Source organism: Rosa chinensis, chromosome 5 (genome assembly GCF_002994745.2).
Source record: "Rosa chinensis cultivar Old Blush chromosome 5, RchiOBHm-V2, whole genome shotgun sequence".
Taxonomy (NCBI): Eukaryota; Viridiplantae; Streptophyta; class Magnoliopsida; order Rosales; family Rosaceae; genus Rosa; species Rosa chinensis.
In genome coordinates this window covers 77,150,696-77,176,234 of record NC_037092.1, presented here as the reverse complement: position 1 = coordinate 77,176,234, position 25,539 = coordinate 77,150,696, and the positions used below count along the sequence as shown (strand labels likewise).

Sequence of the window (25,539 nt, the reverse complement as noted above, 5' to 3'; positions counted from 1 at the left end):
ATACTTGTGACCTGAAAGTGAATGGGACCTAGACGCGTAGATTCCTAGGGATCCCACGGTGTCGATAACCGTGAACCTCTGGAGGGGGCTGTGCTCCTATGTTTGTCGAGGCAAGATTAGTATAGACAGTGAACCAGTCATAGGAGACTCAGGGCCAGGAAATGGACACTTTCGCTACTTGTAGTCAGAAGTACTACAGAGTAGTTGGCCGGTTCTCGAATTCAGGACGAACCAGGTCGGTCACAGATTTGTTTTATATTAGCCGGCAGGTAAGTATCTCGGAGCTCCAAATTGTGTGAAGCATACTGCATATGCTTTATGCATATGCTTTATAAAAGAAAATAAATGTTTGTGGTTGCCTCTTATTAAAAGTATTTTTCGAGAAACGTGCACAATATTATGTAGTAAATATTTTCAAGTATATTATTTTCAAACCTAGCATGGTTGGGTCGGCCCTTACTGGGCATGCGAGGACGAAAGCTCACCCCTACAACAGTGTGCAGGTTTCGAGGATGTGGTCGGGGAGCATATAGAGGAGGCACATGCCTGGCTTGGCGTATTCTTCTTTGACTTTATCAAGAAAGGGTTTTGGTCCTTTATCGGATCTTGAAGTAACCAGCTTATTTACTTTCTTACTAATTTATTTATTTCCTACTCGTTTACAAAAATTTCGAGAGACCCGTAACCCTGGGGCGCGTCTCTCATACTTGTTTTCACTTCGTGATTCGTTATTTCCCAAATTAGGCTCCTAACGTAAGCCCAAATCTTTTAGCTCACTTTAAATTCCGCTTGCAAAAATATGATGTTCGGATGCTAGAATGTTTTGTGACATTTGTCCAAGAGAGTGTTTTGTAAACCAACAACCTGAACCTAAAAGGCCTTGTGATTTCGGGTTGATGAGTTATCGAGATGTCGTTAGTGACATGTCGGTTTCTCATTGGCTCGGGGTCGCGGCGCTGTGGGACCCGTCTCTCGGGCCACTACACAATATACACACCATTGCTAACCAAATGTAGCTGTTGTGTGCACTAACAACCAACAACAAAAGATACAAAATTCTGTTGTGTGAGATTGATAACACACAACTGAAATAAAATTATCTTTGTTGTCTGAATGCAATAATAGATCGACAAGGGAGATAATTTCACTTTGGTTGTCTGTTAATCTCACTTTGGTTGTCTGTTACTTATCTTAGACAACAAAGAATGAGTTATATCTGTTGAGTGTTGTAAATCTCAGACAACAAACAATAGTTATAGCTATTGTGTGTTATGTATCTCAGACAACAATTAATGAGTTATAGCTGTTGTGTGTTATGTGTCTCAGACAACAAAGAGAGAACTATAGTTGTTGTGTGTTATTGATCTAAAACAACAAAGAATGAATCATAGATGTTGTGTGTTATGAATCTCAGAAAACAGCAAAAATTATCTTCTGTTGTTTGAATGGCCGAGGCATCCCTGGGCCTGCCGTGGCAGGCACCTGCTGCGCAGAATTCACACAACGGAAAAATAGCTATTATGTTGAGCCAACTACTATCAGACAACGGTGGAATTACCGTTGTATGATTTTTCAATCACACAACACTAACTTAGACAACGGTGGACTTGGTCATCAGACAACAGAAACCCACTTTTATCTGATTAACTTTTTGTAGTAGTGATTACTTATGTTAATTTACGAGGATTAATGAAGTTGTATATATTGGTCTTCCTAGTGAGAAGAATAAAACACTCATAATGCTATATATTTTCTCAAATACTTTTCTTTCATATTATTTAGGGAAAATGTGGAGGTAACTATTGTCATTCCTATGCCGTCTCAAATTTACTTTGCTTTATAGTTCTTTTCGTCAGCAAGAAAGGATTGTGCATGTCAGCATGTGTATTAGCAATCGATATAGACCAACGATAAGATCAAACTGGCAATTACACAAAAACTTGTATTTATCATTGCTTGATAAGATCAATATGCATTGCAATTATACTAAAGTTTGATTTATATCAAGAATTCTAAAAGTGAGGACAAAGAGTGATCATTAAAGGTCGTAGTGTAGAACCTTAAAATATTCCCTCCAAGTGAAGAATTATTAGGTGGTCCTAGACTACCACGTAGCACTGCCATGTGGTGGTCCAAGTCAATAACATCACTCGAATTTCATGGAGACCACGCAGAGGGGTGAAAAAATAAAAGAAAAATTAAATTACAAGACCAATAAGAAATAAACACAAATCGTATAGGCCAATAACATCAATCTGGACTACCACGTGTATTATGGTTTGGGACCAGCTAATAATTTGTGGAAAGGAAACCAATTAAATTGGAAATGGTCCATTTTTGTATAGGCACTGTACGTCATCCTTGTAGAAGGGGCAATAAAGCAGCCACTGGTTTTGCTGGAGCTGCCAAGAATGACTGTCACTAGGAGTTGTCATGACGTCGTTGTTGACTTCCAAACATGTCAATTTGTGGAAAGAGGGACCAGTAACTCAGCAAAGAAGTAAAGTAACAAAAATCACCTAGGGTACCATCACCATGATGGATGCCATCCATGGCGTCATGGATAGGGATTGTTCCAGCTCTAGGATGGTGGTGGACGGTGGAGGCGCCAGAGGTAGCGGTGGTGGTCACACTTAGTCCAAGAATCAACTTTTGATTCATGCTTCGTTGCGCTCAAGAGAAAGGATGTCCATGTGAAGTCTTTAGTAGACGGATCATCATATCATGACTAGGATGACCTATCCTGTCATGACAAAGCCAATATGTGTTTAAATCGAAGAGATCTTCTCTCATAACTTTATGAGATTTAATAGCTCAAATAGTGACATAGAGTCCACTAGAGAGACACATAAACTTCTCTAAGATGCGCATTTTTTCACAATCGTTAGAGGTATTGCAAAGGAACTCATTTATGTTCTTCTACATGCGTTTTCGCATGGAATCTGTTGGCTATTCATAGGTGTGATTGGCCCTAGGAGGGTAGAGAGTTTCTGTGATAGTAATCAAGGTGTCATTTGACAAGTGGAACTTGGGCTATTCCATGTCCTTGAATTAATATTGATGGCTCAGCCATGGTAGTTACAAAGTAATATGCTCAGAATCAAAATGGATTCATAATGAAAAGAACTCGAAATTTTATTCATAATCCAACGGAGTACATCATTGTCTTTTAACCATTAGGAGAATCTAATCCAAATGCTAGCTAATGCAAAACAAAGGTAGTCGTTTAACTTCTTTTGGTAACTCCAAAATAAATATGACCAGGTGAGTAGAGAGATGTCGGTGGAGCAAAGCTCGCTTAAGTACCACTTATCTCAAAACTTTCTTAGACATCATACTCATTTTGGATGAGCCTATGTGAAGAAAAGCTAAACCAATTGCATTTACTACAAAGTATATGGCAATTGCCTATTACATCTCTTAGAAAAATAAAGACTTAAACAGAATTGGCCGTCTATTGATCCCAACCAGATTTGAAGTCTTCAACCCTTCACTCTAGATCATCTTCTTGATCTTCTTGTTCCACATAGTGAACTTCTCTTGCTTCACAATATGCTTTGTAGGGCAGTGACAATTTCTTCACGAGCTCTACAAATGTGTGCCCAATGACCGGATGCTCCACATCGAGAACATACATCTCTTTGCTTAGAATCCATTGATTGAGGCACTTTGAAAGCGTCATTTATATGGCTCTTAGTGTTGGTGGCACCACCAACATGGCCAGAGGCGTTGCCTCCCTCTCTCTTTCTACGTTGACCTCTTCGGTTCCGTGTTCGCCTATTTTGGCGGTTACCTTCCTAAGTAGAGTGATTATATGGACCCGAATGTCCAGAAGTATCCCTAAGATTAGAGTTTCGGTCTTATCACCCTCTCTTAGGGGTGCGACTATAATTGGATTCCGGAATATACTCTGTTTCCACGGATCTCGAATTATAGTTCTTCACAAGGATGTTGTCATGCTTTTTGGTGACATTCTTAGCTCCAATGAGCTCATGAAACCTTGTGATCCATCCTACAGTAACATCAATTCGATAATTCTTAGCAACCATCAATGCAGAGACGGGGAAGATAGAAAGAGTCTTCTCAATCAACATTGCATCTGTGATCTCTTTGCCACAGAATTCCATTAAAGATTTAATGCGAAGTGCTTCTGAGTTGTAGTCAAGAACTGACTTGAAATCACAGAAGCGGAGGCTATGCCATCTCACTTCTAGGTCAGGAAGCAGGGAGTCACAGACGTTGCCAAATCTTTCTTCGAGTAAGACCCACAGCCTTATGGGATCTTCTTCATTCATACACTCGTACTGGAGTGAATCATCTATATGACCAGTCATTAGGATGATGGCTTTCGCCTTATTTGCCTCTAAGGCTGCTCTATTTGCTTCCAAAGCTTGAGCTTGCTCAACAGTTAGCACGTCCTGGCTAGGCTCTAGAATCGTATCCAGGATTCCATTAGCCTTGAGATGCTGGCGGACATCACAAACCCACCTGTGATATCTAGAGCCAGTTTTTCCCAATGGAGCAAAGTCCAATTTGTTCAGATTACTCATCCTGAAAGAGAACAAGAAAAAGGGTTAGTTTCGGAGCAGAAAAAGCTACCACGAAAACATATAAAATTTCTGAGCGTAATCACTTCCAAGAAATTCGATTCCAAGAGGGGTTGGATTAGATCGAAACAATAATGTTTGTGGCCGATCGTTTCTTCTCAACAAACTCTAAGTTTGGAGGACTCTACAAGCTCTAAGCTTGGAGTGAGAACGAACCCCCATAATTCAGCTTAATTAGGTCTCCCATATGATGAAGAAAGGGGGGTAGAAGAAGGGAGTTTGCAAATCCCCGAGAAAATGAATAAAAACTTCAAAAACATGAATTTTTAGTAAAAATTACTTCGAAATAGGTCCCCGGAAAATTTGGCAGAAAATGTCGGCGGAAAGTGGCCGGCGGCAACCGGAGCTAATGTGGCACCGGTTTGCGGAAGTGGCATCGGTTCGCTGATGTGGCAAGAGCGACGTGGCAGTGCTTGGGCTCCCTTTTTTTTTTTCTTTTCTTCTCTCTATCGGTTTTTCTGTAGAAAGTTCAGTCGACCGGTTCAGTGACTTTTAAACCGATTTTTAGGGTTTTTCTTCAAGTTCCTGAATTTTGGGATCGAAGCGCTGCTGCTGGCAAATTTTGTTAGCAATCGGAGGTCAGAAACGTGGTGAACCGGTAGAGTATTTACTGCGGGTGGTTTGAAAATTCCGGTGGCCAGTTCTGGTGGTTCTGCCGCCGGTTCTGGATTCCTGGGGTCGAGGGCTTCAAGCTGTGTGGCAGAGGCAGAAAAGGTTTCAAGGTTTTGTAATCGGATTTAGGATTTGGCTATTTGTTTCAGGGTTAGGGCTTCATGCTGATAACGTGTTTAAGGAAAACTGAATTGGGAGAGAATTGAATCGTACTTTCATTGATAATAGGGGCCTCTTTATATAAAGGATTACAAGACATATAATTAGAATTGTACAAGGAAAGATAATCGTACAATTAATCGGATATCTATGAATATCTCTGATAATATCTCTAATTCAAAACCCTATTACAACTAGGTCAAGTAACCTAGAGTTTGGGCCAGACACATATTCTGGATTTACTTAAACATATATATTTAGGAAAAATGTGGAGGTAACTATTTGTCATTCCTCTATCGTCTCTAATTTACTTTGCTTTATAGTTCTTTTAGTCCAAACAAAGGATTGTGCATGTCATCATGTGTATTAACAATGGATATAGACCAACGATAAGATCAAACTGGCTATTACACAAAAACTTGTATTTATCATTGCTTGATAAGATCAATATGCATTGCAATTATACTAAAGTTTGATTTATATCAAGAATTCTAAAAGTGAGGACAAAGAGTGATCGTTAAAGGTAGTACGTAGTGTAGAACCTTAAAATATTCCCTCCAAGTGAAGAATTATTAGGTGGTCCTAGACTACCACGTAGCACTGCCATGTGGTGGTCCAAGTCAATAACATCACCCGAATTTCGTGGAGTCCACGCAGAAGGGTGAAAAAATAAAAGAAAAATTAAATTACAAGACCAATAAGAAACAAACACAAATCGTATAAGTCAATAACATCAATCCGGACCACCACGTGTATTATGGTTTGGGACCAGCTAATAATTTGTGGAAAGGAAACCAATTAAATTGGAAATTGTCCATTTCTGTACAGGCACTGTACGTCATCCTTGTATAAGGGGCAATAAAGCAGCCACTGGTTTTGCTGGAGCAGCCCAGAAATGACCGGCACTAGGAGTTGTCATGACGTCGTTGTTGACTTCCAAACACGTCAATTTGTGGAAAGAGGGACGAGTAACTCAGCAAAGAAGTAAAATAACAAAAATCACTGGAGAATAATTCAAACACTACAAAACAAATGAATTTTTGTAAATGCAATCTCAGTTGTCTGCACTCTTGCTGGAGTACTCCTATATACTATATCATTAAGAACTGTGTGTGTATATATATATATATATGCCTGTTTTATAAATGACCTACTGAAATTTATTTATAGGTTTCTCACTCCGTTTTGCTGACTTTATATTAGTCCAAAACAACTGTCCCTTTTTTTTTTTTAAGGGAACCAACTGTCTATATATGCACAAACTAATCAAAGCAATCTACATACCCAAGCCGATTAGTCCCTTGAATGAGAACCATGGCAGAGCAGTCTGATCATCTATCTTCCAATTTGATCCTCTTCATTTTCTTTATTTCAACTACTCTCATTTCTGCAACCCCTGCATGCAAAAAAATAGATCGAGACTCTCTTTGGTCCTCTTTTAATATGCCATCGGCTCCTTTGAATTGGTCCTCCAATGATTGCTGCAAATGGGAAGGCATCACTTGTGATACAGCTGGTAGAGTTAAACATATATGGCTTCCCTCCAAAGGGCTCAAACTCAAAGGAGGTATTTTCCCCTCATCTTCACTTGGAAAGCTTACACATCTCACACTGCTCAATCTCTCCCACAATTCACTTTATGGTTCACTTGATCAAACTGGATTCTTCTCATCTTTGAGTCGTCTTGAAATCCTAGATTTGAGCTATAACATTCTTTTTGGAGAACTACCATTTTCTCTACCGTCCGGTAATATGCGGATACTGGATTTGTCCAGCAACCACTTCCATGGTTCAATTCCATCTTCATTCTTCCAACAAGCCTGGAATTTGACCAATTTTAATGTCAGTAACAACACCTTCTCAGGTTCTATCCCATCCTGTATTTGTCTTCATTCAATTCCCTTGATACATATATTGGACTTTTCCTTCAATAATTTCAATGGTAGTATTTCTGGTGGGTTAGGAAAGTGTTCGAAACTTCAGATTTTTCGTGCTGCTCACAATAACCTCTCAGGAATACTCCCAATTGATATTTATAATGCTACCAAGCTTGAAGAAATTTCGTTACCTCAAAATTCACTATATGGAGACATTAGTGAAAGAATTGTCAGTCTCGCAACTCTCAAAACCCTTAACCTCAATTCTAATGGATTCAGTGGCATGCTCCCTGTAAGTATTGGTAACCTCTCCAAATTGAAATTCTTGTTCCTTCGATTCAACAATCTAAAAGGTTCTTTGCCCTTATCTCTGATGAATTGCACCAACCTCAAAGAATTGAATCTGGGATACAACAATTTGGAAGGAAATATTTCCGCGCTCAACTTCTCCAACCTTAGTCAGCTTACTAAACTAGATCTAGAGAGCAATTACCTCACCGGTATCATTCCAAGAAGCCTCTACTCATGCAAGTCCCTAAAAGCAATTCGGATAAGCTATAACAAGCTAGAGGGAGAAATACATCCTGATATTCTATCGTTGAAATCATTGTCATTCTTGTCGCTTTGTCATAATAGATTGACCAATATCACAGGGGCAATGAAGATATTGATGTATTGCAAAAGCCTAGAAATCCTTGCCTTTCCAGGTAGCTTTGTAGGCGAGGAAATGCCCGATCTCGACATGGTTGATTTTGATGGATTCCGAAACCTTCGATTATTATCTCTCAATGACTGTGAGCTCATTGGTCATATACCTGCATACCTATCTAAGCTCGAAAAGCTAGAGCTCTTGTATCTCCGAAACAATAGAATCACAGGGTCAATTCCTAGTTGGTTAGGGAATCTTTCAAGGCTCTATTCCATCGACTTGTCATCCAACCTACTCTCAGGTGAGTTTCCCAAGGAACTTTGTAGAATGCCAATGTTGGTATCGAAAGGAATTGTAGCTCAAATCAACAGTAATAAAGTTGAGTTACCTATCTACGTGGGCCAAGGTGCATCACTTTTACAATGGTCTTACTTTCCTCTAGCAATAAACATAAGCAATAATACCATTAGTGGGAGCATACCTGTTGAGATTGGTCAATTACAGCTTCTCCATTACTTGGGTCTTAGCAACAATAACTTGTCAGGCAACATTCCAGACCAAGTATCTAATCTGAAGAGCTTGGAGCACTTGGATCTCTCCATGAATCATTTGTCCGGAAAAATCCCATTATCATTTACAAGGCTTACTTTCTTGAACTTTTTTAATGTGTCATACAATAATCTGGAAGGTTCAATACCAACAAGCACCCAGCTACAAAGCTTCAATGCTTCTGCATTTGAGGGGAATACAAATCTTTGTGGTGCTCCACTTCCAAAAAAGTGCCTACTGATCAAAGACAAGGATGCTAATAGCAGGAACAGCCGAGATGATGTGGGGAATGATGATGAAAGTCAAATTCCATGGCTTCATATTTTCGTTGCTCTTGGGTTCATTGTAGGATTTTGGGGAGTGTTTGGACCTTTGGTGCTTAAACAAAACTGGAGATATGCATATTTTCAATTCCTAGACAGAGCTCAATTTAGGCTCCATGTGATGATAATTGCATGCATGGCTAACTTGGTGGGACGACTTAGAAGATAGACTACGTACTGTACTAATTTCTCTTTATTTGTTCTTTCTGTACTCGTAATCTTCTAGTCTTGTAATAAAATACTATTCCCAGTTATAATAAAAGCCAAAACATGCAGTCAAAAGATTATTGAATGTTGTAGAGAATTGGAAAAATGCATTGTATTCATCTCACCATGAGATTTATATAGGGTTACATCATGTATACAAAAGGCAATACATAATAGCTATACTAATCAATCGCACATTACAAGTATGTCAATTGCATACATTACGAGTCTGTCAATCGCATACATTATGAGTCTGTCAATCGCATACATTAAGCAATACCTATTGCATGAATAGTCATTATCATTCACAACACTCCCCCTTGGATATTCCATGTCAATAGTGTTTCCTCTGCTATGCGCTTCTAAGTTGCCTCGTCAAAAACCTTGCCAAATAATAAAAACCCTGTGGGAAAAAACAACTTTGGTTGAAGGAGAAAAAGAGCACAACGCGCGTGAATGTGGAGTAGTCGACATCCTTCAACACTCCCCCTTGTGCCGCTCAAACTCGGTGATGACGTTTGATCGTTGCCTCACTAAAAATCTTGCCAGGTAACAAAACCATGTGGGACAAAAATAACCCTGGTCGAAGGGCAACAAGAGCACAACATGTCCTTCACTCTTCGAGATCGAATATGTAGACATAATGCCTCCCCCTGATGTCAAGGTCTCCCCCTGATTTCTACAATTATGGGAGTTCGGATAACTTTCTTAATCCGATGCTCTTCACATGTTTCTCGAAGGTGGATTTAGGTATCGACTTGGTAAACAAGTCCGCTACATTATCCTCTGAACGGATTTGATTCACATCAATATTTAGAAGTGTTTGTTGTTACTGATTGTAAAAGAACTTAGGCAATATATGCTTGGTGTTGTCACCCTTGATGAAACCTAACTTCATTTGCTCAATACAAGCTGCCTTATCTTCATAAATGCATGCAGGTTCATCTGTGGTAGACTTCAAACCACAAGTTCCTCGAATGTGTCTAACTACAGACCTTAGCCATATGCATTCTCGCACGGTTTCATGTAGAACGATAATCTCTGCATGATTTGAGGAAGTAGCAACAAGGGTCTGCTGTGTAGACCTCCAAGTTATCGCAGTGCTTCCCATGGTAAAGACATAAACCGTTTGGGAGTGACATTTGTGAGGGTCAGAGAGATACCCTACATCAGCAAAACTCATCAAGACACCATTGTCATTTTGATGGAAGGGAGAAGGAGCACGGAAGGTGGCGTTTTGCCTTGTGGAGTCTGATCTCACACTTCCATTATTTCTTTTCTCTCTGTAGGGATAGAACAAGCCCATATCAATCGTACCTCTTAATAAGTATCGAAAGATTGTCTTTATGCCAATCCAATGGCAGCGTGTTGGCACACAACTGTATCGAGCTAACAAGTTCAATGCGAATGAGATGTCCGGTCTTGTGCATTGAGCTAAGTACAATAATTAGCCTATTGCACTTAGATAGGGCACTTCAGCCTCTAATAAGTATTCGTCCTCATCCCTTGGACGAAATGGATCTTTTTCAGGCTCAAGACTACGACCGATCATGGGAGTACTCACAGGCTTTGCTTTATCTTCATTAAAGCGCCTTAATAATTTTTGAGTATATGCTGACTGATGGATCATAATCCCATCACTATGGTGCTCGAGTTCTAGTCCGAGGCAAAACCGTGTTTTCCCAAGATCTTTCATCTCAAATTCAGATTTCAAGTACTTAGCAGTTTCCTTTAACTCATCTAGAGTTCCAATTAGGTTCATGTCATCGACATAAACTGCTACAATTGCAAATCCGGAACTTGTCCTCTTTATAAACACGTATGGGCATATTTCATTGTTGACATATCCCTTCCCAATCAAGTAGTCACTTAGACGGCTATACCACATCCATCCGGATTGTTTCAATCCATATAGTGAGCGTCTCAATCTTATTGAAAACGCGCTCCGTGGTTTAGAGCCACTTGACTTGGGTAATTGAAGTCCATCTGGAACCTTCATACATACATATATATATATAGATATATATATATATATATCTATATATATATATATCTGAATCTAGATCCCCATAGAGATATGCTGTAACCACATCCATAAGCTGCATGTCAAGTTTTTCAGAAACTACCAAACTAACAAGGTAGTGGAATGTTATAACGTCCATTACGGGAGAATATGTCTTCTCGTAGTCGATTCTAGGGCATTGTGAGTAACCTTACGCCACAAGGCAGGCTTTGTATCTAACAACCTCATTTTTCTCATTACGCTTTCTAACAAAGACCCATTTATGGCCAACAGGCTTTATACTTGAGGGTGTCAGCGTCATAGGCCCAAATACCTATCTCTTTGTTAGTGAATCCAATTCAACCTGGATCACATCTTTTCATTTAGGCCAGTCTGCTATTCGTTGACATTCTTCAACGGAGCGAGATTCGATATCATCGTGTTCTATAATTCCTTGAGTAATAGAATATGCAAACACATCATCAAGGATAATAGAATCTCGATTTAACGTCTGACGTACACTAGTGTAATTCATGGAGATCTCCCTATTCCCTGAAATTAGTTCTAACATTAGAGCGTCCCCCAATGATGTCTCTTGGACATAACCATAATCCAGAATATCTTCATGAGATGGGTTATTTATGTCGATGATTAATGGATCTTTCTGTGCCAAACTCGCTTTCTTTCTCGGGCCAGAATCCATCAAACCTTTGGGCCTCATACGTTTCCTTGCTTGGAGCCTGGCCTAAGCCACATTGCCATCACTATTAGTGGTGGCGGCGCCATGCCCAATACCCCTAGGGGTGGTGCCATGTCCATGATTTTTAGGGACATCAATCCTTGCAGGCAAGTTTGCAGCAGGTATATGTGATCTTGTCACTTTAGCGATATCAGAAAACGCATCAGGCATAGAGTCTGCTATGTTTTGAAGATCGAGAATTCTCCGCACTTCAATTTCGGACATGCGGTTCGGGGATCAAGATGAGACAAAATGGGGACAGACCACTACAATTCCTGTCGTTCCTGTTGAACATTATTGTTCCTATCTCCCCCTAATGACGGGAAGACTGTCTCATCAAAGTGACATTCCGCAAATCTAGCGGTAAATAGATCGCCTGTCAAGGGTTCTAAGTAGCGGATAATGGTTGGAGAATCATATCCAACATAAATGCCTAATCGTCTTTGAGGACCCATTTTGGTGCCCTATGGCGGCGCAATTGGCACATAAACTGTACACCCAAATATGCATAAATGTGAGACATCATGCTCATATCCAGTAACCATCTGGGAAGCAGAAACGGATTGAGTGGCAGTAGGCCTCAGACGAATGAGCACAGCTACATGCAATATTGCATAGCCCCAAGCAAAAACAGGGAGATTGGTGCGCATAACCAATGTTGTAGCGACCATTTGAAGTCTTTTAATGGCAGCTTCTCTGAGACCATTTTGGGTGTGAACATGAGGAACAGGGTGTTCAACCTCAATCCCAATGGACATACAATAGTCATCAAACGTTTTTGATGTAAACATAGTCATCAAACGTTTTTGATGTAAACTCTCTAGCATTGTCAAGATGAATTGACTTAATGGGATGATTAGGGTGGTGAGCCCTTAATTTAATGATTTGTGCTGGGAGTTTAGCAAATGCAGCATTTCTTATGGACAATAGCATAACATGTGACTATCGTGTCGATACATCAACCAACACCATAAAATATCTAAATGGTCCGCAAGTTGGTTGTATAGGTCCACAAATATCACCTTGGATTCTTTGTAAGAATGGAATATTTTCCTAAGTGTCCTTTGCATAGGATGGTCTCGATCCTAATTTTGCTAAAGAGCAGGCTTTAATTTGTAAAACAAAAGATGGGCTTCAGAAGTAACCAGGGAAGTATCCGGTTGAGCCACGAAGTCACAATTGACTTTAGAAGTAGAAAAAGGAACCAAGGAGGTATTGGTGAATACCACTTTTGGGCCGCAGGGGGTAGGCGGCCCCAGCCCTACCTTGGATCGAATTTTAGTTCTGACTTTTTTCGTTTTGAAAAATGGATGTTTGTGTGAAGTCTTTAATATACGGATCATCATATCACGACCTGGGTGTCCCAAACAGTCATGCCAAAGTCTATATGTGTCATAATCCCATAAGTCATCTCTCATGACATGGTTGGATTCAATCATTCAAATAGTGGTTGCATACAACCCACTAGAGCGACACATAAGTTTCTCTAATACTTGTTTATGTCCATAGTCATTAGAGGTGATGCAAAGGAACTCTTGTCTATTTCCACAATGTGTTTCCACATGAAAACCATTGGCTCTTATATCTTTAAAACTCAATAGGGTTCTTCCAGCCCTAGGAGCATATAGAGCTTCGATGACATTAATACTTGTGCCATTTGGCAACATAAATTGAGCTAGTCCTCGACCATGAATCAATTGTGATGGTCCAGCGATCATAATCACAGATGATCGACTAGGCGTTATCCATAGAAATAGTTGCCTATGTCGCAATATAGTATGTGTGGTGCCACTATCAACAAGGCATTCCAACTCTCCAGGAAACATACTGAAAAATAATAAAGTTCGGAATTAAAACATATCCATGACATCGAATAATAATACGATACTTTATAATAACGATAGCCAATGATTACATCAAATGTCCCAAAAATTCTAGTCCAAAATAAAATCAAACTAAGACACATTGTAGTCACTCTATCCGTTTGGTAACTCTAATCAAATATGACCAGGAAAGTAGACAGAGATATTGGTGGAGCAAGGCTATCTTAAGTACCATTAATTTCAATGACTTTCCTAGACATCATATTTCATTGGGTGCACCACATAAGAAAGAGTTTAATACAATTGTCATTTATTGACTAAAGCATATTGCCATTACAAAAATTCTTGAAAAATAAAAGGACTATTCTAATCAAAGTCTGCAACATCCTTGTGCACTTCATCTTCAGCTTTGAAGTCCTCTATGGTGAGATTGACATCTCCACCATCTTCTTCTTCTTCTTCTGCAAGGTACACTTCTTGCTCCCTCAAGTCCCTGTATGCCCTATATCTTGAAGCTAGTTGCTCGCTTGCCTTGCATTGCTTGAACCAATGCTCACTTGATCCATATCGATGACACATGTCATTGTGGTTGCCTCCCTTTAATTGAGGTGCTCGTTGTGCACGTTGTGGGAGTTTCCTAGGAGGGTTGGCACCACCACCACGACCCATGGTACCTCCACCACGAGCCATGGCGCCACCACCACCACCAGGGATACCACGACCACCTCTCCCACATGTGGCGTTGCCACGACATGTATTCGCACCAAACCTGTGGTTTCCTTCCTTGTTAGGGCGGTTATATGGACCCATGCGTCCCTCATATCCCTTATTCTTCGGGTTCAGCTCCTTGCGCCCTCTTTTGGGTGCATTATAATTCGCCTCATCAACGCTCTTAGTTTCAATGGGCCTTGAATTATAATTCCTCACGAGTATGTTATCATGTTTCTCAGCTACAGATATGAGATTGATAAGCTGATGAAACCTCGTGATCCGTCCAGCATTTACTTCAGTGTGGTATTGCTTTGATACTACAATGGCTGAAACGGGGAAGGTGGAGAGAGTTTTCTCAATTAGCTCTTGCTCTGTGACAGGTTGTCCACAAAACCTCAACATGGACTGTAGGCGAAGAGCTTTTGAATTATATTCAGCAACAGACTTGAAATCAGCAAAGCGCAGATTGTTCCATTGAACCTTCAAGTCAGGGAGGAGGGAATCTTGGACATTGCCAAAGCGCTCTACTAGCGCTACCCATAGCTCTCTTGCATCCTTGATCGACATATACTCTAATCTGAATGCCTTGTCAATATGGCGTCGCATCAAGAAAACTGCTTGAGCATGCTTTATAGGTGTTCGCACGAACACACGATCCGGGTTAGGTGCCTGGATTATGGGTAATATTCCCTTTGAAGTGAGGTGGTTCTCAACATCGGTTACCCAAATATGGTAATCCGAGCCTGTTGAGTCAAGCATGGGAAAGTCGAGTCTAGATTCATTCGACATCTTGAAAATAAGAAGAGAAGATAAATTAGTTTCGAAGCTAAACTTCCACGAAAACTAAAATAATAACATTTCCGAGCTATGCTACCAAGAAAACAATTTCCAAGAATCTCTTTTGAATTAGACCAAATAATAATGTTTTAATATGGTCACAATTTGATGCTTACGGACTCTCTTAGTCCGAGCATTATGAACACTCTTAGTTCATACAAACACTCTTAGTTCGTTAAGCGTGAATCCCCACAATTCCGCTTTATTAAATCATCGAACCCATGTTCATATATTGAAAATCCTGCAGAAAATAAAGGAATTTAAAAGACAAGAAAGCAGGAACTTTAATCTTTAAAACTTACTTGTTGAAATTCGGAGCAGATTCACTTCTAAACAGCTCCCACTTCGAATGGTGTACAGATCTCAAAACGACTCCAATAGGACTGAAATTTGGAGGTCAGATAGAAGAGGAAGAGATGAACAACTTTGATAAAGGAAGTATTTTGATCTAAGGTCCCGATCAAGACATTTCATGGCATGAAAACAGGCTGATCTGCACAGGAAAGAGCGCGCTGTTGTTCTGCAGGGGCAGCAGGCTTGCGACGATGCTGCAGGGGCAGTAGGAGGCATACGGGTGCTCAAGGGCTGCAGGAACAGCGCACGGTATGGCTTGCAAGGGCTAGGAGTTTGCGGCAGTTTTTGGTGAAAGAAATTTTGGGTATTAGGATTTTTTTTCCTGGCTAGGGCTTGAGTAAGAGTATCGTGTTGATAACGTGTTGTAGATAATTAGAAAAATGTATTGTATTCATACATGGTGAGATGAATACAAAAGGCAATACATAATAGCTATACTAATCAATCGCACATTACGAGTCTGTCAATCGCATACATTAAGCAATATCTATTGTATGAATAGTCATTATCATTCACAACACTGAATCAATTTTCAGGAAAAGTCCCAATATCACTGGCATGCCTTAATTTCCTAAAATCTTGTGATGTCTCACACAATAATCTTGAAGGATCAATACTAATTAGTAGTTTAACACCCAGCTCCAGAGCTTCGATGTTTCTGCATTTGAGGGGAATCCTAAACATTGTGGTGATCCACTTCCAAAGAAGTGCCTACCAGTCAACGGCATTACCCAACACCATGAAAAGAATGGGGATCAAAATCAAATTTCATGGCATTCTGTATTTGGTGAGCTCTTGGGTTCATAGATAGATTTTGGGGAGTGAAAATACTAGGATGAATGTTTTCTGGGTATCAAGGATTGATAGCGAGGTTGCCATCCCTACCTGCACTGATAACTGAATTTCGTAATGGAGACAATAATTTGTTTACCCAGTGAAAACCTCAAATTAAGGTTAAAAACATTGTGGGATCTAACTCTTGAGAGCCCAAATGAAAAGCAATCCACTAATGATGAAGAATGAGTTTCTTTACAAACATAGACTATCACTAACCACTGCTACAATCACTAGTCTTTCTAGATGATGCGTTTGACTCGAATCTCTTCTATCTTCTTCACTTGAATGAAAGGTATTGATCACGACCTTCAATCTTCTTGCATCATGGACTTCTTCACTAACCTTGAGAGAATTATGCAAGTATATGAACAATGAATTACTTAACAAGGAACAAGTGATTCAGAGATGCAACCAAGAATGACTCAATTTGCAATGAAAGATAGCTTTTTCTCACAACTACGAGATGCACACAAATCTCAACGAAAAGCTCTACTTGCTTGACAGCATATTTTCAGAATATATGGAGGAAAAAGATTCCTATTCAATCAATGTTTCTAATATAATTGACTCCTATTAGGAAAAAAAAACCTTTTAAGAAAAGATTGTCAATTAGATTAAAACAATCCTAAATCAATTAGGACTAATACACTTAAATGGTACGAATTTACTAGCTGGAAAATATCTTTGCAAAAGAATACTTGAATAACAGAAAGATAGTTTCCAAAAAAGGATGATCTAAAACCTCGGACAGACTTGGGGATTGCAACATAGGTTACAATCCCAATGCATATGCAGACACATGAAATGCACTTATCTGAGATATCTCTGAGATTGGTTTTGAGGCACTTTTTCTACTTCTTCAGTGATGAAATGATATGATATACTTCACTTACTTTGTATGGGAATGTCAACAACCAACATGTACAAATCTTGTACTTACAATCTCCCCCTTTGGCATTCCTATACAAAACAATCATATTTGGGAAAATTCACAAACAGTACACCAAATAAAAACTACTAATAATTTCCAGACATAAAATTCTAAACCGAGCATTTTGGTACACGGACTCTCGAGCCATACCCACTATATAGACACGACGTTAATGACGCCGTTAACTCTAATGTCATTATTCATTTGTCAAAGGGTAATTTAGTACTCTCACTCATTTTTTTTAGTTAAAAAAAAAAAAGAAAAAAGAGAGAAACGATCTCCTCTGACTCTTCCCCCCCCCCCCCCCTTGTCACTCTCTCTCTCTCTTCCCCCACGTACCCAAACTCAGAAAGCCCAACCCCACCGACCACCGCATCTCCACCTTCCAAATCCTCACCCACCAAACTCAACCCCTCTTCTAATCCACCAAAACCCTAATTCTAATTCTAATCTCAGCCCCATCTCTACCACCGATCACCACCACAATCCTTACGCCCATCTCCAGATACCCTTTTGGGTGCACAACCCCGAAGTCGCCGGTTTAAAACCACCCATTCTGTTTCAGGTTTTTTTTCGTCGTTTCTGGATGCTCTCTTTCCACACTCTCATCACAACCTCTTAGAATTTTCTAGCAAATTGAGACTAGAGAGAGAAAGAATCGTAGAGACAAAGGTGAGGAGAGAGAAATTGGGTCTGAGTAGATGGGTGCCCATAGCGAGAGAGAGGGTTTGGGTTGGTCCCTCTTCTAGGAGAGGTTTCCGTTGATGAGAGTCTGAAATCACAGAGAGATGAGTGAGGAGAAAATAAGAGGAGGAGGAAGAAGAAAAAGAAGAAGAAGAAGAAGAAGAAGAAGAAGAAGAAGAAGAAGAAGGAGAAGAGAGAGCGATTGATGAGATGAAAGACCTTGTTGTTACCTTGTGCTTCTTTGGTTTGGTGAGAAATGTTATTGAACGCCGGGATTGGGATTAGATGGTTTTGGCGGAGAAGCTTGAGGATTGAAGGGTGTGGATTGATGATAATGGTTGGAATTGCAGAGGTGATCGAGATTGGGATGGGAGAACTGAGGAGAGAGATGGGTGCCCATAGTGTGATTGAGAGAGAGAGAGATAGAGCTGGGTGCCTAGAGTAAGAAAGCAAAAGCCGGGTGCTCAGAGTGAAAACCTGAAGAGACCAAATTATCCCTCAAATTAAGCTGAAACTAATGGCGTCATTGACGTCGTGTCTACATAATGGGTTGGGCTTGATAGTCCGTGTACCAAAATGCTCAGTTGGGAACTTTATGTATAGAAATTATTAGTGACCTTTACTTGGTGTACTATTTGCAAAATTTTCCCATCCTATTTTACTCAAAATCCCCCTCAACAAGTACATGAAAGTCATCACATTTCATTAGTCATATACCTTTCCTGAAACACTTATCACACACACTGTAAAAACCAAGTTAAAGATAAAGCATAGGAATGTCAAGACAATTTCAAGAGTAGCGGAAGGCAACTGAATCAAGTTCACTAATATCTCCCCCTTTTTGTTTAGGAATGACAAAGTCAACTGAAAAGAGTAGCAGCAGCTATGCGGAAGGAGGATCACCATTAGATGTTGCTCAATAGAACCAGCCCAAGAAGAATCAATCAGAGGAAGGTAGTCCGTGTATCAATACTCCCCCTAAGTGTGATCATGTTATGAAAGATGCAAAAATGAAATGCAAACACATAATGAGTGGGTTTGTATCCTTGTACAATTGACAGAGACAAAAGCATAGCCTTTTAGACAAGAGTGTTAGCACCAATCCTCAAATATGAAGGCAACAAGATTAGGTCACATGAGTGAAAATATTTTAACAACAACAAAGAAAGCAAGAAGATGATCAAGTATTCTGTACCTTTGTTGTGTAAGTGAACATAGCTCAAAGTGGGGTGTGTAAGAATCTCATAATCAGAGAAAATAGAACACACATAAGAAGTGACAAAATAATCACAATCAACTCAAATCTCCCCTTATGACACCATATGGGCACAATATTTTTTCTTTTTTCCTTCACACATTATGAAATTTTCACTTTTTTTTTTTTTACAAGAAAATTAAGACTCATGTAACAAGTTTTATGCCTGCAACTCCCAAGTTAATTGAATTTAGGGTACTAAATGTAACAAGGACATCCCAAATGAGTCAATAGTTTCACAATCCACCAGGGTGGCCAAACCATTCATTTTTCTTCCCAAACCTCATATGTTCACCACGACCACGACCTATTTACTTTGGGAATAGTCTAGCCTTGCTCCAAATATTTATACCTTTTTAACATGGAGCAACAACAATATTCACTCACTTAGTATGCGTGAACTAAATCAAATCAACCAAGAAGATACGTACCACCACAGAGGAGTATGTGTACATGTGAGAATACAAAGTGATGAAGAATATGTAGGTCAAGCTCAAGATTACAGAGTGATGCAAGAAACAATTCAAAACATGTTATTTAACTCATCACAATTAGTTTTAAGGAAAATATCATAACACTTTGTCAATCAAAGGTCAATTTGATCTGCAGACACTTTGGGATACAAACCTCACATGCAATCCTGATTCTCTAGAAAGCAGAAAATAAAAAATGCAGAAATAAAAAGAGCAATGCACTTATACTACTATGAGATCATATAGTATGAATGCATGCAGAATGGATCAAGTAAAGTGGGAGTATCAATACTTAGAGCACCCACCAATGGCGCTTCTAAGTGATTCAAATTGAGCTGTGTCTAAGGGCATAGTAAACGAATCAGCCAATTGGTGTGAGCTCAAGCATATTATCAAGATTATCCATATGAGTAGAAAAACAATTATTAGAACCTTTTTTAATCCAAATTTGCTTCTGCTTCAAATTCTGCTCTTTGGGGATTGCAATATGCCCTACAATTAATCCTATTATCAACTTCAGATGTTCTTTCATCTCAGCTTGCAAAAAGGCTGTAGATCTGAGTTCCTTCTATTTCCTGCATTTTTGGGACTCATTGTGGAGCAGATTACATCTAGGACGAATGTGCCCTATTCTACCACAGTGATGACACATTAGAACAAAAAAGTTAAAAAAATTGGAGAGTTTATCATACCTTGGATGACTCACAGAGCTGTGAATGCCAGCACCTACTTGAGTTCTCCTTTGATGAGGTGGAGGTGCTGAATCAAATTTAGGCTTTTGAGGAAGAGTTGGGGGATGAACTTCTTGGTCATTTGATGAGCTTGAGTGCACACTTGAGCTCACAACTTTCACAAAGTTAGAACGATTGATTTTTACACCTTTTGTTTTTGCACCTTCATTCCCCAACCCTCCCAACCCTTTCTTGTTGGTGGTGGTTTTCCAATTCCAATCATTTTGGAAACAAATCTGACCCTATTGAGAATTTGTTGAACTTTTCTTGAGACTCTTCAAGCTTAACCTGCAAATTCTCAATTTCAAAGGTTAGTGAGACATTCAAATTTGATTAAGCTTTAACTTTAACCTCATGGGTTTTAATCCTGTCAATCAACTTAGTACGCTCCACCTCCCAATTTTTGGAATTCATCTCATCCTGCAAAATATCAATTTTGTCAGTACAAGCAATGCGTTCACCTTCCCATTTTTCCTTGCATGATTCAAGATTTAACTCAGCCTTTTCCTTTGCTTTTCTGACTTGCTCAATCTCGTTCTCCATTTTGAGATTTCTCTGCACTTATCATTAGTCTCATCATCAGATACATCAAAACTCTCACCTTCACCGTCGGAATCATCAGATGCCTCATGATGAAGTGAGGAAGTGAATGCTATGTTCTTTTCTTCATTCTCCGTTTGAGAATCTTCCTCACAATCTCTCCAAATTGACTTAAGAGCCATGTTATTTCTTGAGCTATATTTTATGTTTTCACAATCAAAAGAGATGTGACCAATACCACCACATTCATAACATTTAGGTTTTTCAGCAATGCTTTTCTTTTGATCAGATAAACTTTTTTAAGTACTACTAGAAGAATTTTTATTTTTAAGAAATTTTTTAAACTCTTTGGTTAGTAAGGCAAAATCCACAAAACTATTATCATCCACATCTTTCATTTTAACAGAAGAGAAAGCAACATTTTTGACCTTTTTCTCGGGCTTCATCCTCATCTCAAAGGTTTTGATATTACTTATTAGTTCATCAAGAGAATAGGTGTCCAAGTCCAGAGCCTTCTCTATAGCTGTCTGTTTGGATTGAAACTTTGATGAAAGAGACCACAGAACTTTCTTGACAATCCGATGCTCTTCAAGAGGATCACCAAGACTATGACATTGACCTTTCACATTCAAAAGACAAGTACGAAAATCATCAACTAACTCTTCTTCACCCATAGACATGTTTTCAAATTTCAAGACAAGTCTTTGAAGCTTTTGAGAGAGAACTTTCTTATTTCCTTCATAGGTAACTTCAAGAAGATCCCATGCCTTTTTAGCCATTTCACAGTGACTAATACAAACTCTCTCCCTCTTGGACAAAGCGGTATAAAGACTGTTTCTTGCTTTGAAGTCACAATTTTGGTCACAAATCTCAGCTTGAGTCCATTCATCCCTACGTTTGGGAATTCTTGCAGAAGTTCCAGTATCCTTTGACTTTGATTCTTCAAGCTTGGTTGGGTGTTCCCATCCTGTCTCAACAATGTTCCACATATTCTCATCTTGATAATAGAGAAACGCCCTCATCATGAGATTCCATTGCATGTAGTCTTCACCATCAAAACATGGGGGATAATTTATCAAACCAGCGACTCTATCACGTTCACGTTCCATCCTGTCCTCGGATCTACTAAAAAGGTTTAGAACCCGCTCTGATGCCAATTGAAAATACGAGGATGAACATTTTCTGGGTATCGGGGATTGATATCATTTCCTGACGTGCACTGATATTTTACCCAATGAAAACCTCAAATTGCGGTTAAAAACACTGCGAGGCTCTAACTCTTGAGAGCCCAAATGAAAAGCAATCCACTAATGATGGAGAATGAGTTTCTTTACAAACAAACAATAGCACTAACCGTGGCTACAATCACTAGTCTTTCTAGATGATGTATTTGACTCGAATCTCTTCTATCTTCTTGTTAATGCTTAAAGTTCAGCGGTAGCTAGACCTTTGTTAACGCTGGTCCGATTGGTGGACCGCTACCTGTGATACTCAGAGCTTCCGCTACCTGTCAAGTGAAATACAGAGGGCGTCAGAGGGAGACCACGCTAGGCGGTCTTCACTTCTCCGATGCCTAAGTTAGTCAATGTATTTGTATTGACAAAGTAACAATAGGCAAGTATTACTTGCGTAATTAATGACGAGAGGGGAGAGAACCTTTTATAGGTGAGGAGGGAACTGATCTTCTCCATGTTTTCGATGTAGGACTGATGTGCTTCAGTCCCCATCTTTTGACGCTACTGATGCTAACTTGGTGAGGCGAGTGGCGGCGCGTCAGCCGTGATCTGGGGGCGAGCCGGGGCTCAGGAGGTAGCCTGTTTGGCTATGCTTTCGTAGGTCACACAGTTGGTGGTAGTTGGTACCGCTGGCGGTATCATGAGTGTGACTCATTATAGCTAATTATGCTTGCAAATGCTCACACTACTACAATAAGTTAATCAGACGACAGATATTTGGAGTTGTCTAATGACCAGCCCCACTGTGGTCTAAACGAGTGTTGTGTGATTGAAAAATCACACAACGGTGATTTCACCGTTGTGTGACAATACTTTGCTCAACATAATACATGTTTCTGTTGTGTGAATTCTGCGCAGGCATGTGCCTGGCATGGCATGCACGGGAATGTGTCGACACATTCAGACAATAGAAGAAGGAATTCGCCGTTGTCTGAGATTCATAACACACAACAGTTATAACTTATTCTTTGTTGTCTGAGATTAATAACAGACAATAGATATAACTCATTCTTTGTTGTCTGAGGTAAGTAACACACAACCGAAGTGAAATGATCACCCTTGTCTGTTGATTACTCAGACAACAGAGATGATTTTATTTCCGTTGTGTGTTATGAATCTCACACAACATAATTTTGTTTTCTTTTATTGTTGGTTGTTAGTTCACACAACAAATTCTTTTTATCAACCATTGTGTGAGCAACATTAGGTTTGTTGTCTGAGCTTGCTTCTCACAACATTGTTTTGAGCTGTTGTTCGTTCATTACGTATTCCGTACCTGGAATATCTTTTCATAAATAATGCTCCATATTACCACATAAAACCACACTAATCCATATCATATAAATTTTTCAAACTTCCAAACATTCAAGTTATTAGATAATGTATCAAACAAGAAAGCCTTCCTAGCTACTTCCTACACATGAATCAAAAGCATTATTCCTAGCTGCTAGCTAGACCCATGAATCAAACTTGGTAGCTCATATGCTGAAAGGAGGTAATCCATAGCACTTGCTTCTCGAGCTCTAAGATCCCACTCCAAAACTCATTTACGTTGCTTCTCGAGCTTTAGATCATTACCACATTGTGGGCATCCTTGTTATGGCTCTAATGTCTTCCTTCCCAGTCCTCACTGTCATAATTGAAGACTATTGAAAACTAGTGTTTCTGTGTGAGAATACGGAACAATAACTGAGTGTGGATCATGATGGGGAGAGAGATAAAGAGAGACACAAGCATGTATAGTGGTTCACCTTGCCCTTGAGGCAAGGCTACGTCCACTTAGATATTTCTACTATGAGTGAGGCCAAGTGACCTTTGTAGTGATACAAGTGTGGGGATCATGGATCCATCCTTCCTAAGAAGGGGAGGACTTCCTCTTATAGCTAAAGGAAGTCCCCATCTAGTTTACATTTCCGATGTGGGACATAATACATATATTTATTTCTCTTGAAGGCTTTTGGAGAGCATGGGAGGGTGGCCTCCTGGCAAGATACCGGCCGACCTCCACCATGGCGAGGTAGCTCGGGTGTCGGTCTACCGAATGCATATTATAGGTGGGACCTACCATGTCGCGGGGCCCACCTATGAGGTTGTTGCTTATGCTTGGCGGTATGTAATATAGGTGGTATGTACAAGTCCCCAAGTCCCCGAGTAAAAGGGGCTTCTTGGTTGGGGAGTTTAAATGTGATGCCGCCAAGTATGAGTGATGACCTTGTTGAACGCCATACCCATACTAGTCCCCCAACTCCGTAAGTAAGAAGGGACTCTACGGGTATGTTGGTGCCTCGGGGCCCTCATGAAGCTAGTACCTGCAAATAAGATGAGAGTGCACAAAAAAGCATATTGATTGCGCTAGGGCAATCGAAGTGACATTTGAATCAAATGCATCAAGGTACATGAACGTTTATGAGATGCATGATGCAAAGATGTGTGATGAACACGGTAAAACATAATGATAAGTAAGTGTTGTATGTACGTGATGCACATGTGTTAGGACCGGGAGTGTGGTTACTCGCCGAGTCCCCCAAGTCACTTAGTAAAACAGGAATTTGGATTTAGGTTACGTTCGACGAAGCCGGTAAGGCTGAGAATGAAGCCCCGGTATCGAAGTAACCATTGACAATACTAGCGAGACTATGGCGTGACCATGATAGTCCCCGAAGGGTAGGTTAGAGGAAGGAACGCTAACTTACTTAACCCAAACGTATAAGCCATAACCCGATTGTTTGGCTTATGTGTAACGGGAACGTAAGAGTTGAGCGGGTGTGAGTTTTGTCCTATGGTCTTATTAATGGGATGTAAAAGAAATTTAATTGTTGCGATCAACAATAGGTGAAAAATTTCAATATTTCCATTAATAGACCATAGAACGAGAAGTATGAGCGTGAAGCCCAATGATAGTCCCGGTCGGGTGCTATCTCCACTTGTGATAAGTGGTATGAATAAGTCCCCCAAGTGTACAGAACGCTCGGGAGGTGAGATGACTCAAAAGCAAGGGACTGGACCTTGGCTTACCCCGCCTCCGGTACCAAGTGGGGTTTTCTGAGGGCTTGAGCCTATGGTTGCCGATGGGGTAGAATGAGGGTTTGGGTCTCTGATACCCGGAAAGGTAAATGAGGACCTGAGCCTCTGATACCCGAAAGGGTAGATTGAAGACTTGAGCCTCTGATACCCAGAAGGGTAGATTGAGGACTTGGCCTCTGATACCCGGAAGGGTAGATTGAGGACTTGAGCCTCTGATACCCGGAAGGGTAGATTGAGGACTTGGGCCTCTGGTACTCGGAAGGGTAGAATGAGGACTTGAGCCTCTGGTACCCGGAAAGGTAGATTGAGGACTTGGGCCTCTGGTACCCGGAAGGGTAGAATGAGGACTTGAGCCTCTGGTACCCCGGAAGGGTAGATTG

The 25,539-nt window shown here is 40.1% G+C and overlaps 1 protein-coding gene across 1 annotated transcript; it reads left to right on the top strand.

Annotated features, from left to right (window-relative positions):
• Positions 1-6,692: 6,692 nt before the first annotated feature.
• LOC112164113 (receptor-like protein 2) lies at positions 6,693-8,945 on the top strand. Its single transcript, XM_024300354.1, has one exon. The coding sequence runs from the start codon at positions 6,693-6,695 to the stop codon at positions 8,943-8,945; it is 2,253 nt and encodes a 750-aa protein (XP_024156122.1).
• Positions 8,946-25,539: the final 16,594 nt, after the last annotated feature.